General features: G+C 40.6%; 1 protein-coding gene across 1 annotated transcript; it reads right to left on the minus strand.

The window, feature by feature from the left end:
• Positions 1 to 883: 883 nt before the first annotated feature.
• AP4S1 (adaptor-related protein complex 4, sigma 1 subunit) lies at positions 884 to 13,843 on the minus strand. Its single transcript, XM_010179156.1, has 5 exons — positions 13,706 to 13,843; positions 12,210 to 12,296; positions 11,299 to 11,367; positions 8,189 to 8,200; positions 884 to 1,012 (listed from the first exon to the last, which is right to left on the minus strand). The coding sequence occupies exons 1-5, from the start codon at positions 13,841 to 13,843 to the stop codon at positions 884 to 886; spliced, it is 435 nt and encodes a 144-aa protein (XP_010177458.1).
• Positions 13,844 to 14,135: the final 292 nt, after the last annotated feature.

Consider the following 14,135-nt stretch of genomic DNA (forward strand, 5'->3'; position numbering starts at 1 on the left):
AAATCAGCATGTTGCATGCCTGTGAGTACAAGTCAGTGTAACTGCATCCTGCTCCTGGAGAAGGGGAGATCTGATACCCGGATGGCACTGAGAAACTTGCATATCTTTTGTTACTTATCTGTGGTAAATGTTTTAATCACGATGCATGGATGCAATGTTCAAGAGAAAAAAACAGCATGATGTGCCAAGATATGAAAGATTTTGTGTAATTTATGAAGCCAACATGATAAAAGATGATCAAACTTCTGATTTTAATTATCTTCTATTAATGTTACAATATTTAAGTGCCAAATACTTCCAGTTACAAAGACAGTACGCAGGAATACTGAATACATCTGTACTTCTGTTGTTTACATTTCTTTTGTAACCATGACTTACATGGAAAAGGGAGTGAAACCAGTTTTTTGATGAAGCATGAATCTGGTTTAAAAGTGGTCATAAAAGTTACAGAACTTTAATTTACAGGACGTTTGTATGAAAACAAACAAAAAAATGAAGTTGGTGTTCAAAGGAAGCACTGAAACTCAGTCTGAATTTCAGTATTTTCTGTCTTCTCCTAGGTCTGGCACAAGGACCATGAATGCAACGTGATGCCTAGACAGAGATGTGTAAGTTTACTTTATCCTCAGTCAGTTTTAAAAAACCCTTGACTGTTCTAGAAAGATTTCTGCTGGGTCAGTAAAGCTGCAGCTGACATTGGAGGTTCCACTTCATTTAGCTTTATCTTTCCATTAGGTGTGTAGGACGCAGGAGGAAGAGGAATTATTTTCCAACTGACTGGAATAGTGCACGAGTTGGCCTCATGACGTCAGCCAGCTGGAGTGCTGCGTTCTCCATGGTTTCACCATCCTTCGTGACCTGCTGTGGTCAGCCTTGCACCTTGCTAGCTTTCTGCTGCTTTGTCAAGCACAAACAGAGGGGCGAGAATTCTGTTCCTGTTGGTTTCCACGATGCAGCCATTTAGCACCATTTCATCCAAAATGATGTGCACTCTGTCCAAATTGAACATGATCTAGAAACGTGTCAAGTTAAGTATAATTTTGAACAACATGAAGATAATTCAGAGAAAATCTTAGGCACCTTAGTGTTTAGCCAAAGTTCATAAAAATGGGTATTTCTTAATTCTAGTTTATTTGGCTGTTTATCTTAATAGAGCTAGAGAAACAGTTCAACTGACACTTTTTTCTTACCACAGAGCTCAGAAGTTTGTAGTAGAGCTGTTGAAGCCCCAGCAGTATCCCACGGTGGATCACCACGTGATAGTAACAACAAGGTAAACTTGAACTTAAGTGTAGGTGGTTAATTTTAGTGTCTGCCTGAGTACCACGTATTGCTTGACTGCAAAACATTACCAAGGGATAACGGCCTTGAATGTGAGGATGCAAATATTCTGCATTTCTTCATAGAAGAGTAATTGTAATCAGTTTTGATTCTCAAATTTTCCTTACCCTAAGTTACTAACACCATTTGACCTGCTTGATACAGTAATAAATCTCATAAAGAACAGCAAAACAAGTGCCTCATATTTTAAATACTTTCTAAAAGATATTTATAGTCTTTAATGTTCACCTACAGTAAAATAAATCCGAAACAGTATGAATTTGTACTATTGTGATATGAAATCTGTCCATGGCCATTTCTGTCTTCCCTTAACTCTCTAACGGGATCTGTCTCAAAACCAGTGATGACAGACCTCACTCTGGTATTAAGTGGCAGACGTTTTTGTGCATACGTTGGTGTTCTGTGTATCCATGAACAACTGCAGGGGTTACTTAATGAAAAAGCGAGATTCCATTTGCCATTTATCACCAGAACCTGAAATGGAAATCGGCGCAGCAAAAAAGCCTGCTGGGCCCATCTGTTGTGCCTGACAAGCGTGCTGTGGAGAGGCGTCAGTAACCCTTTATCTGCCCGGCTCCCCACCTGTTGCTGCTCTTAACGCGGTCTTTGCTGAGCTCTACAGAGCAGCTTTGCTGTAACTTTGCTCCTTCCCGTTCCTGCCTGTGTATCGAGCACTACCGCAGTAGGTGCAGGAGCCAGCAAGGTACTTCACAGTAACTTCTAAACACATCTTTCAGCACTCTTTTCCAACTCCAGTATGAGCCTCGAGTGCCTTCTCTGCCTGCTGTGCTATTTTGATGCTAAGGTTTGAGCTCAGGAAGACAGCCTGGTTTTGCTCTAGTCCTTGTATTTATGTTGGTGGACTTCAGTTCTACTTAGTGGAGTTGCAGGGGCCACGTTTTTGAAAGCATCAGCATTCCTTTCAGCATGATAAAGCTTAAGTCTCATTTATTTGAACGTGGCTCAGCCATTTAAGAGGACTGCTCTGTCTTACGAGTTGTAGTGGATCTAACGACAGCGTCTGTCCTACGGCTCTGCCAAAGGGCAGGGACTGGGGCAGTGCTGTGTGTTTGTGCCAGAGGGCAAGCAATTGCATTGCTGCTCCAGCAAATGCACTCTGCTTGACCAGGAGCACAACTCAGGCACCCAAATAACTTTACTACTAGTTAATGTTATGTGAGGAAGAGAAACTACAGCTGTCAACGGGATCTTGGGTATGTCTATGGTTCATCAGACAGCTTCTAATTTGCTGGCCTAAACTTAATTCTAAGTTGTATTTTAAATACCAGACTTCTTCCTGAGTCTGACCGTAGGCCTAAATTGCTTGTAAAAATCAGACTTGTGCCTTTCAATACTGAGGAGCAAATACTGTCCTCAAAACTTTGACAGTCTCAGTTTCTGTGGTTCAAGATACAAAGGCAGTTGTTTTACTTTGCTTGGCAGTTGATTGAGACAAATTTCTATGCTATACTGTTCAAGTAAATTAGTCTTTACGCAATTATTTTGATGTAAGAAGTTAGGATTTCTTTATTCCAGTAATGTGAGAATTTTTAGGAAGACAGCCGTTCCACTGCTGCTTGGATCACCTCTGCCACTGCTCTACACAGGGCAGGAAGATCTGCTAACAGAATTAGGTAACGTTCCATTCAGGCTTCAACGCATGATGAAGGCAGTTCCTCCTGGCTTTGAGCTTTTACACTCTACCACTGATTCACAGGGCTCCAGTTCCCACAACAGCTCCCGTCTCTCCAAGTCCTTCTCTTCCTTTGAGAGTCCCAAGGATGTAAAACCCTTGAAGCCTGCACCAACCAGGGTCAGTGATGATGGAGCAATTTTTCTGCATCACCTTGTTTAAGCAAGCATTTTGAACACACTTAGCACTGCTCTTTCCTAAGGAGCTGATACCATGTCAGAGGAAAACTGCACCCACTCAGTAAGTATCTTGTAGCTGTTCCACTCAAACCCAGTGTGGTTAAATGAGACAGCAGTTCCCCTGCAGGGCCATTCCAGGTTATTTCAAAACTGGCCTACTCTGTTACGGAAAACAGGGGTGTGACTTCTGTCCATCTGTAATCTGTTGGTCTCACAAGTCTTCACTCCAGAACCAGTAATTTCACCTGCAGTTTGCGTGGGGATACTAATGTAAGTCTGGAAATACTCTTCTATCATCTTGATTTCGGAAAGTCCCAGAGCATTCTTCACCCTCTACCCTCAACCGCACATCCTGGCTTCCTTTTTCAGTTCCCTTTCCCCCTCCCTTCACCATGCTGGTCTTGGCAAGCAGTCAGATTGCACAGGGAGCAGCCTTGGCTTTTTTCCCCTTCCTGTAAGCCTCATGACCGTCCTCTTGTTACATCTTGTCACGCCCGCACTGCTCAGCCCCTGGCGTCTGAGCACCCTGCCCGCTGAGGGACACGGATCTCTCATCCTCAGCGTGGCTCATCCCCCTCACCTGTCACTTGCTTGGCAAGTGACCCCAAATTTCAGAGTTTAGAGCATGAAGTCACAGATCCACACCCAGCTGAAAAGCAGCAAAGCAAACCAGTTTGAGCAACTGGCAGCAGGAAAAGGCTGTGTTCAGTGTGTGCGCTGCCATGTGCTCCACCCAGAGCTCATTCAAGGCCCTGCTTCCAGTAAGAGTCCTGGCTGCCTGCGAAACAGCGTTAAGGGACTCTCACTAGATCTGTGCAGGCATTTTTAAACAAGCATGCAGAGGAAAACATGTATTAATCTCTGCATCTGTAGGTAAAAGTGTAATAAACATTTTCAGAGCACCCAGCTAGGAAATACTCCTAAAAAGCTGTCAGCCTCGGCAAAAGGTGAGCCCTTACTGGCTCTGGTTGGCAGATTTCAGTCACTGCTGTTGTGGCTGCGTACCTAGCAATAGAAATAAATGGCACCTGCTGCAACTGGTAGTCAAAGGTGATGCAGGCTTCTGGTCACTTTAAGAGCTGCCCTTATTAAAGACATTATGGTACTTTCTACTACCACAAAGAGTTTTTATGGAGGTAGATACAATGCAGACTTGTTTCCTTCCCTAAAATATTAACTATCTGCCTATATAAGTGGGGGAGAAGGAAAAGAAGGAAGGAAAGGAAAAAGGCACATTTAGGACTTGAATGTGACAAATAACTTCTTCATCTAGAGACACTTTAAGATCTCTCAGGAGTTTCCAGGCAAGTAATGAAGGGTGTGTACAGGCTTCAGAGATGATAAATGCAGCCAACACCTGGTGATCAGGTAACACACCCAGGAGCACAAACAAAAGCTTCATAGATTACAGCACTGTGCTCATGGGGCAGATGGGTTTGCTACTGAATACACAGCATTACAAACCATTCATTTCCATCCTGATGTTCATCTGCAACTAAAGATTTGTTGGATATGCTGCTTTTTTTTTAACCTGGAGTCAACTCAACTTTATCTTTGCTAACATTTACTTTAAGCAACTTTCAGCCTATGCAATGGCAGGCAGATTTTTGGCACTGAAACCCATTTAATACTTTCTGACCACTTCTTCCTCAAACGACTATGCTGGTATTAAAGCTAATCCTCACAGGTTTCCACTTCATCCATGTATTTTACAGTACAAACTGAAGAGTATCCTGATAAATTGTCAGAATAAATCCATTATTCACTTTCCTTACTACCTAACTGCACTGTACTGTGGATGTGTTTTTCCACAGGGGACTGAAAACCACCATTGATTCACGTGAAGCCTGGCCTGTATCAAAGCTTTTTATCTGTCCTAGGAGGAGCAGCAGCTCGTTTCAATGCAATGTAATGTGTTTTTTTGGATCAGGGCAACATTCTTCAATAGTGCTTGGTGCTAGAGCACCCTGTCTGCCCCCTCCCCTCCCACAAGGGAAGTGTATCTGTTTCTTCCATAAGTTAAAAATGTGTCTGCAAGTAAGCTTTGCTTCACCAGTCCATGCAACAGAAAGGCAACGTTTTATGATTTTATAAACACTCATCCTTACCAGAATATTGTTCCCTGCAAAGCTGCTGTGGTAACACTTGTGCTTTTATCGTCTCTTTGTTATACCAAGAAAGTAGCTCCTACGCCATCCAAGCTGGCATTGTAGAGCTACAGAAAATCCCACTACTTACTTCCTACACAGAAGTGAGGCTCATGTGGTGCTGTTACACACTAGGAAACAACACCCCAGGACAATTTCAGTACTTGTTCATTCAACTGGCCCAATAACACTACCTACAGATATTTCAGAAGCAACCAAACAACTTTAGAAATGTTGTGTCACTCTGTCACAGGTGCCCTTAGGAATGTGGCTGACTCAGAATGAACAAGGACATCATATCATGGCTAAATGCTTTACAGTTCACACACAAAAGCTTCTGTAAAAACCATGGCTGCTCTACAGTTAAGTCATTACTTAAGTGGCTAGTAGCTCATCAGTGTTCATTTCTGCAGGAGGCACTCTAAATTTGAAATAAACTTCCTCTGGATCTGTGCACAGAAATAACAGCGCAGAGACAGGAAGTCACGGCAGTCTCCCACCCGACACTTCACGTACAAAGATTCTGCGAGTCCTGTGTGGTGTTGGCAGCACCTTCAGACGGTACTGCCTCCATCTGGTACTTTGCATCCAAGCAAGTGGTACTGAATATAGGAGTTAGCATAAGACTATGTGGCAAAGGAAATGGTTTGATCTCAGACGGGGGTATTATCTTGCACGCTATGACAGGTATATTGATGTCTTACTGCTTGCAGGGTATTAACATCTAGGACACTTGTAGTCCAGATCTTCTATTGTTCTTCTGGGCCTGCCATTCAAGCTGCTGTCAAAAATAAACACGATCCTGAACAACCCACTTCATCATTACACCCCTGCTGTACACTTAACGCTGAGGGTATCTCACTTCATTTCAACTACTTTAGATATGCTCTCAACTTACAAAATGCTCTTTTTCCTAAGTGGGACAATTAATTTGTACATATGTACAAGTAAAATATTTTATTTTAAATTTTTTCTGAAATGTATAATGTAGAAAAGTGCATTTTTGAATGGAAAAATCAGGTACATCATATATTACACATCTTGAGAGATGCATCAGGCGCGAGCTTTTCCACTATTATTTCCAGTATTATCAAATAAGATAGTAATGTGCACACCTCCTGTTTTCCAAACATCTATGTTCACTCACTCATGCAGGTGAGACCCACGTCGAAGATGGATTTCTACAGGAATCATTCAGACACCGTATTGCACCCATTGCAGACGTTCTTGTTGGCACAATGCAACAACTTCTCTAAGCAACGCAGATGGGTATGCAGAAGTGATGCTTGCTGGATATGCAGCAGCCTTTCTCAGGTATTAAATGGGTTACTGGGGGTAACTGGAAGTGTGTAACTACAGAAAATTCATCTTGGTGTGAAAACGATGACCAGAGGCAGGCAGAATTTGGAATCATCAAACAATCCAAGATAAAAAGAAGCCGATAACGGCAGACTCAAATACACCATATGGAAACAGAGGGAACTATTTCTATGTAAACTGCTGAGCAGGTCAGGTTAGTCTCTAATTCAGCAAAGCTCATAACCAGGTACACATAGTACTTTGCTCTAATAACTGAATGCAAAATAGGTAGTTATACAATCACTCAGCAACCTTAAGAGTCCATTCATGCTGAAATGTCATTATTGCTCTGTTATAAGCAAATTTAGGAGTGTTACATTAATACCACAGCATCTTATGAATTTCAGGATGGAAATACAGATGGTACATACACACATACCTTTGTGTTTAAGGTCAGGAAGTGAGACAAGAGTTCCAGCATGTACCAAGCATTAAAATATTTACAGAAGTTAAATTAATTATATCCTTTTGGGTTTTTTTTCATTAAAGAAGAACAATTATAAGAAAAAAATAGAAAAATTCTCTATGTTCTTCATATGTACTAATTCTTAAATTAAGTAAATAAACTAAATTACAGTATTTGAGGCCAGTGTGGCAACTGTATTTCAGGTGTATAACTGAAACTCCATGTAGCAGTAGATTGGCATTTAACCAACAACAAACACAGGCATAGGGATGGCTGGAGCAGAGAGCAGTGGGATTGGAAGAACTGTGGAAGAAGACTGTTTCTGGTACATTTTCCCTGTTTAATTTTCTTTGAATTCAGTAACTTGCTATTTGTGTTTAATTGTTCAGGACTGTATTTTTGTAATTGTTTGTATATAGGTTTAGTTCAGTATTTAAATTATATTTTAGTTAATACCCTGCAAATCATAGACATGAAAATACAGCTGTGCAAGGAAGGGGTGGGAAAAGAAAAAGGTACTGTGGCAATGCTTGGTTTCCTAAATTTCTTCCTCCCAGGTCTTTCTCTCTTTCCACTGATACAGAAAGTAAAACTCACTCAGACTTTCAGAAAACAAGAGCAAAGCCCAAACCTGATCTTACAATGATGCTGCTGCTATTTGGCTCAAGATACAGCTGTAACATTCAGTTCTTATTATTGCAGTCATTTCAATATCTGTCTTATTGTAAATTTAAAGAAAAAAAGTAAAACCCTGAAGTAATAATTAGTTAAGCCTGAAAGTTCCCCCATTAATATAACTTTTAATGTCTAGGCATTGATGGTACTTAGCTCTCCCTGTCTTACTTTAAATGGTACCAAGCTTACCTTAATGACTGAGGATTTAAACAGGTGACCCTCAGGAACACCAGACATGCTTTCAGGAAGGTGCCAAAACAGTGCTATTTACTGCAAGTGCAAGGTCTGTGAAACCTCTGCTTGACAGTCAGGGCTATGAAGACAACTTGAACTGGAACATACACCAAAAAGAGACAGACAAATGGATTTCTGATACTGGAAAGGATACATCTAATTCACTCTGCAAGGAAAAGAGACAGACAACCATTAGTCAACTTTGATCTCTCATCTCATTGTCATTAAACATTACACATCCCTTTAGAGGAGAAATGAAGTCTTCAAAATAATGGTGCAAAACTCTAGATTTCTGGCCTGGCCTGTACAATTACATGCTTTTCCCTGTAACACTGCTTTGCCTTTGATGTGTTACCTTCCTCTGTAACAAAAGCTCACGTTCTAGAATTTTTACTTTAAAAACCCACTGAGGACACCCACAAGTAACAATGTGAATACACGCAGTGCCATCTGAATGGGTGGATGGAAAACCAGCACCTCGAATCATGGCAACCCCAGCCCTATCTTCTCCCTTCCCTCTTCTGCAAAAACAGGATGTTAATGCTAAGTTTACAATTTATATCAAAACGCAGTTTAAAATGTTGCTGCAGGTCATTTCAACAGCAAAATCTAGACATTGTATATACCCATGGCTGTGGTAGCTGTGGCTGGATATATTAGGAGAGGGAAGGCAGCTCCACAGTTTGGACACTTAGCACTTGTAACTATTCTCCAGCCCCAGCAACACAATTCTTCACATAGTCATCATGTCCTTCGAGTCTTGGCCTGGATTTACCCCAAGTAGTTTTATTTGTTTAACCAAAATGTCTGAGTTAGAAGCCCTTGTGGTCTCTCTGCAGTCAACAGGAGATCTGGGTATCTGCAGCAGCTGACTCAGCACACTTGAGGCATGACTCACTTTCTCGAGATACTCATCGGGCTCCACTGCTGGTAATGGGAGCTTCAGATGACCAAACTTCTAACTTGGGTGCCTCAGTGAAATGTCTACATTTAGAAACTATTAATCACAGTCTCAGCAGTTAAGATCTTGCACAGTTGGGGTGGAGCTTCCCTGGTCTCTGCTGAAAGAGGGAATCTTTATCTGCTAGCAAGGGAATGTAGTTTGCTGATGTGGATTCTGTTCACAGTCTAACCCTGGCTTTAGGCAGAGTTCCTACTGGTAAAATTGCTACTACTTCTGTGGTCTGAAGAGGCTCTAAACTGGACTAGTTCTAGTCTACAGGCCTCCACTGAGTGACTGCCATTCTTCAACTGGAAATCTATTATGCATCACAGAAATAAAAGCCTGATCAGTTTGAGTTTCCTTAGCATTAAAAAGTAGTTGAAAACCTTGGAGTATGTATTCTGAATAGCATGCAGAGTTTTCCCTGGGTAGCCATGTCAAAGTGAAGGGGACTTAGAATTACATCTCACAAGCAACTCCGAGAGCTTTCCCTCTAATTCCCCTGATGTTTGTTCTGATATCTGACTTCAAGCTCTGTAAACTCCACTAGATAAAAATAGAGTATGTGAGAATGTTTGAGGCTCACAAGGCTAAAAATAATAGATGACAAAATGTTCTTCTAGAGCAGGGCAGATGTTCTTCCCTTTCCCAGAGTTCTATCTCAGTTGTCATCGTCGTAATTTGGGATTTTGCTAAAATTCTGCAAATCCTGAACATGAATCCATAATCGTACAGACGTATACTTTCTTGCTCTGTGGTTTCTGGCAGAAACTCCAGTTAGAATTACAGCCCTCTTCTTCAGTGCTCTGCCATTTATTAAGTTATATGCTATTAAAAATAAAGCCATGGAATGGCATGAGATTTCTTTAACCACCCCTGGTTTCAAACCTGAAATGCTATGGAAAATACAAAAACCTCTGGTTTGATGAATTCAGCAAATTTCTAACAACTATTAGTGGTTGGGTTATATATGTGGTCAAGGAATTATATATACTACATTAATGTGTATAAGTACTACATCTATTTTTGCTCTGCCTCTAGTAAAGAAAATAAAACTTGGGAAGTGGTTGGCAACTGTTCGCTCAATTAGATAACCAAGATGTGACTAAATTTTAATGTGCGTTCCTGCGCCGCCAGCGTCAAATGCCATTCCTGGTTATCACTGCTTCGGTTGAGGCCCAGCAATCATAACAATTTTAAGAGAAATTCTGAGCTCAGTACGGTCAGAACGTGCTATACTTAGTACCAGCAGTCCAACGGGCTGGTGCGCCGTGAGTTGAGTTAAGAGCCTCAAACATTCACCAGGCATCCAAGCAGTGAAGGGTGCAGATGACTTTAGCAAGCATGTCCTTGAATTCACAGAGGGAGCTCTGCCGTGGCTGCTGTGGTTCTCGGTTGGGAAACCAGTTACAGGCCCTGCGTACTGCTCTCCTGTATGTGTAATTACCAGTGCAGTCCCCTCAAGCACACGGACTATGGAGGAAACTCTATCCAGTGCTCTTTTCCAAGAGGAACATCCAATGCATTTCAGCACAGATAACTGAGATTATGCCGAAGTATGATTTCAGGCAGATTTGTTTAAAGCAAGATTATTACAAACTATTATTAAATACCACATGTTCTAACCAGGATTATAATGCTGCATTATCAAACTTTGTAAAGACAGGCAAATGAAAAATTCTCCCACCACAAGGAGCAGTATCATTTTAACTGAGGCCACGTCTGACATTGAATCCTTGACAAAATGACTCTCTCCATAATAGCTGTTTTATCAGATACCCGCTGCTGCATGACAACAATATGGGGAGCACAAGTACAAACTGGTTGTTGAGGTTTCATTTGCTCCATCCCTCTGATCTTGTTCAGCAAGAGTGATGTCAGCTTCCCACTTAATGCTTACACCATCTTTATCATGAATGTAGTTCATCTGGGGGATGTAATGCTAAGAACTGCAAAGAAAAACCTCTTTCTTTCTTTAAAATGTATAAAATGCCAGTGGCTAATTTAAGAGTAGATGACCCAAAGAAACCCCTGAGTATAAGCATATAAAAACATGCTTTTCTAACAGAAATATTTCCGGTATTCCTTGTCCGATGATTTATAACCCATGTATACTTTTACTTCTCTGAAAAAACAACCAATACTGCTTTCTTTTTCCTTTCTTTTTCTTGTCCTTTTTTTCAGTGATAGTATTCATACTAGAGTATCCAAAATTCTAAATGAATATGAAAAAAATTCTTTGATTTCTTCCCTGAAATGACATATTCACTGAAGTTCTGAAAGATAAAAATATTTCATAACAGATTCAAAGTCTCACTCACCACTCTGCTGAAGTATTTGTCCAAAACTTCCACAAAATTATGAATTAGTTCATATACTGCCATCTCATTCTGAAATTAAATTAAAACCAAGTTAATTTAACAAACTGTTTAATGAAAAGCTAGAAAATGTAACAATGTTCTTTGTGCTATGTCAGTTTGTGATGTATGAAAAGCAACTAGGACACATAAGACCTACACTGAAGTGCCCAAGCTCAGGCACTACAGACTTTTGTATGGTGCAGTAACGCCAAAAGGATTTGCCCAAAATTGCGCACCATTATAAACCTGACTTGAAGACACTGTGGTAGTCAGCAGCCACCTTCCACACCACCCAATCAATGTCTCCACTATTAAGCTTTGAATCACCTTCTGAGAACTGGGAGTCGATGCAACACTAAAGCCTTGCAGGCTCAGCCTGGTGAAATGACAATTCTTGTCAGTTTTCAGTCAGACAGATACCTTTTTTAAAAGGCAATAAACTGGCATCTTTCTAGCTGACAGCATGGGAACTTTTTCTTTGGCCAGGGAGGTTTGAAACAGCGAGCAGTTGGGAAGTCGCCACAGATGAGACAGCTGATCTGGCTGTAATGCTAACGTTCATTGAGAAACACCCCCTACATCAATTTGTATAATCAAACATTAATTTAGAAAGCAGAATCAGTATAAGGCTCATGAAGACTGCCTCATGGGAACAGTTCAGTCTACTTCTGTTCAGTCTACTTCTAGTCTACTAGTGAAACACACATTTTTCTTTTAGACCTTTTTTTGTTTCACAGAAATAAAATTGTCATTTTGTAATGACTCCTTGAAATTCTGTAACTGCTATTGCAAAGTCCATGCTGGAAAAAGACTGGAGTTCTTGCCCATGACCACTACAAGCTCTCATTTCAAGAGTATATGTAATTTCTTACCTCTGTCTCATTGATTCCAACGACTATGAAAAGGGCTGCATACTGTCGGTACACCAGCTTAAAGTCCTTATACTCAATGAAAGAGCACTGCGCAGAAGAACAAACAAATCAAACCCAGCAGCTGCCACTTCAGCATATGACAGTATTAAACACAGGATGCTCAAAAAGCCCAAGCTTTCATGTTCATCAGGGCCTGAGAGAGCAGTGGATTTCCCAAGAAACACCAAACAATTCTGACTTGAAAGACATTTAGTAGGACATTACACACAACTTTTCATCTACTGGCAGAAAACTTGCTACCACTTCACAGAACTGAAGTTAATTGGTTCAGTCAATACGTCCCCTAAAATGTTCAACTGGAAGCACCTCCAAAAGACACAACCTCAAGTTCATTTTCATATTTAAAAAATGATTGGTATTTTTATATAAAAATTAAGAGTATTAGACTTCCAGACCCAGGGGGGGAATTCGTGTGTCTTTCACTGTGAGCCAGGAGCCAGAAGATGGTGCTGTTATACACTGCTTTACAAGGTGCCTCACACCTTTTTTAAATCTCATTTTGCTCAGTCCTTGAAATGGCAGCACACTCTCACTTCTGGGGAAGTTTCTGTCTGGAGATGCTCTTCCAAGCCGCATGGAGGAGGTTCATTTCTTTAGTCACTGTCAATTTGGTGAACTAAGGTACTTCAAAGAAACTGCTATTTTTTCTGAGGTTTTCTAAAATGAAATGTGTGAGGATCACTGTTCAAGGACACGTGTAATTCTTGAAAAACAAAGCAGGTGACTTCAGAACACAAACCAAAAATCCCCATTCATGGCCCAAGTCACAGATTTCTCCTCCAGTGCAAGCCAATATGCTCAAAAGTTTTGCTAAAGTTTGGTAGTTTTCTTAAAGAACCACAGGCTCAATTAAGTGAGCCATAAAAAGCCCAACTTCCAACTAAGGAAATTCACAACTTCTGAGTTTTCTGACTTTCTTGCAGAAAGTGTGAACACTTTTTAAAATAAAAATGCCTGATACAGAGTCATAAAAAAAAATCCGTGTTTCCAAAATCTCCAGTGTTTAGACAGTGATTTCATGATTTGCAATCCTTTCTCATAAAGTTTTTTGTTTAAACTTGGACCTGTCAGTACGACCCCTACTACCTTCTGGCCAAGCAGGAGTAATATCTCTGTATCAGTCTATACCAGACAAGCAATTAATAGGATAAAACAAATTCTTCCTGGACTTCTGAGCTTCTGCAAACAAACAGGAGGAATCTTCACGACAGTCATACACAAACCTCCAAAATTTCTGTAAGCCTCAGAGAAACTTATTTACCCAAGGCAGAATACCAGTTCATCTGACTGAACACAATCTAGAAACACAGCATTTTTCCTCATGGGTGGGTACAAATGAAATAATGATGTGCAATGGAAACTGGTGTGAATTATCGACATGAAAAATGTGAGATGTTGATAAAATAAAATGGCTGGAGGAAACCCAGCAAACCTACCTGATCCTTTGAACGAGAGAGACAGTTTTTGATGACTTCAGCTTCCAGCATTGTCCGTTTATTAATTTCAACATGCTCATAATACCTGGAGAGCCTTGTTTGGCCTTGCTTGTTTACCATAAGAAAAAATTTTATCATTTCTCTTTTGTTGTTCTCGGTGCTAGGTTTGAATATGGGGTGCAGGAATGAATAAGAGTATCTCTGTGAGGAGACAGAGAAAGAAAGACATACATAGGGGTTACAAAGGCATTCCTAAAAAGCTAGCCAGCTCAGATCTGCATATATTTAGGACCGAATTTATTGCAAAAAGATTAAAAATGGGGTTCATAAATAGGGTATCATCTTTTGCATGCATCCCATGAGTAAACGCATTTTTTTCCCCACACAAATAATCACAAACCATACAATAAGTAACAGCTTTCTCATTAAC

The sequence above is a fragment of the Mesitornis unicolor genome, unplaced genomic scaffold (genome assembly GCF_000695765.1).
Source record: "Mesitornis unicolor isolate BGI_N332 unplaced genomic scaffold, ASM69576v1 scaffold22392, whole genome shotgun sequence".
In the NCBI taxonomy this organism is placed as follows: domain Eukaryota; kingdom Metazoa; phylum Chordata; class Aves; order Mesitornithiformes; family Mesitornithidae; genus Mesitornis; species Mesitornis unicolor.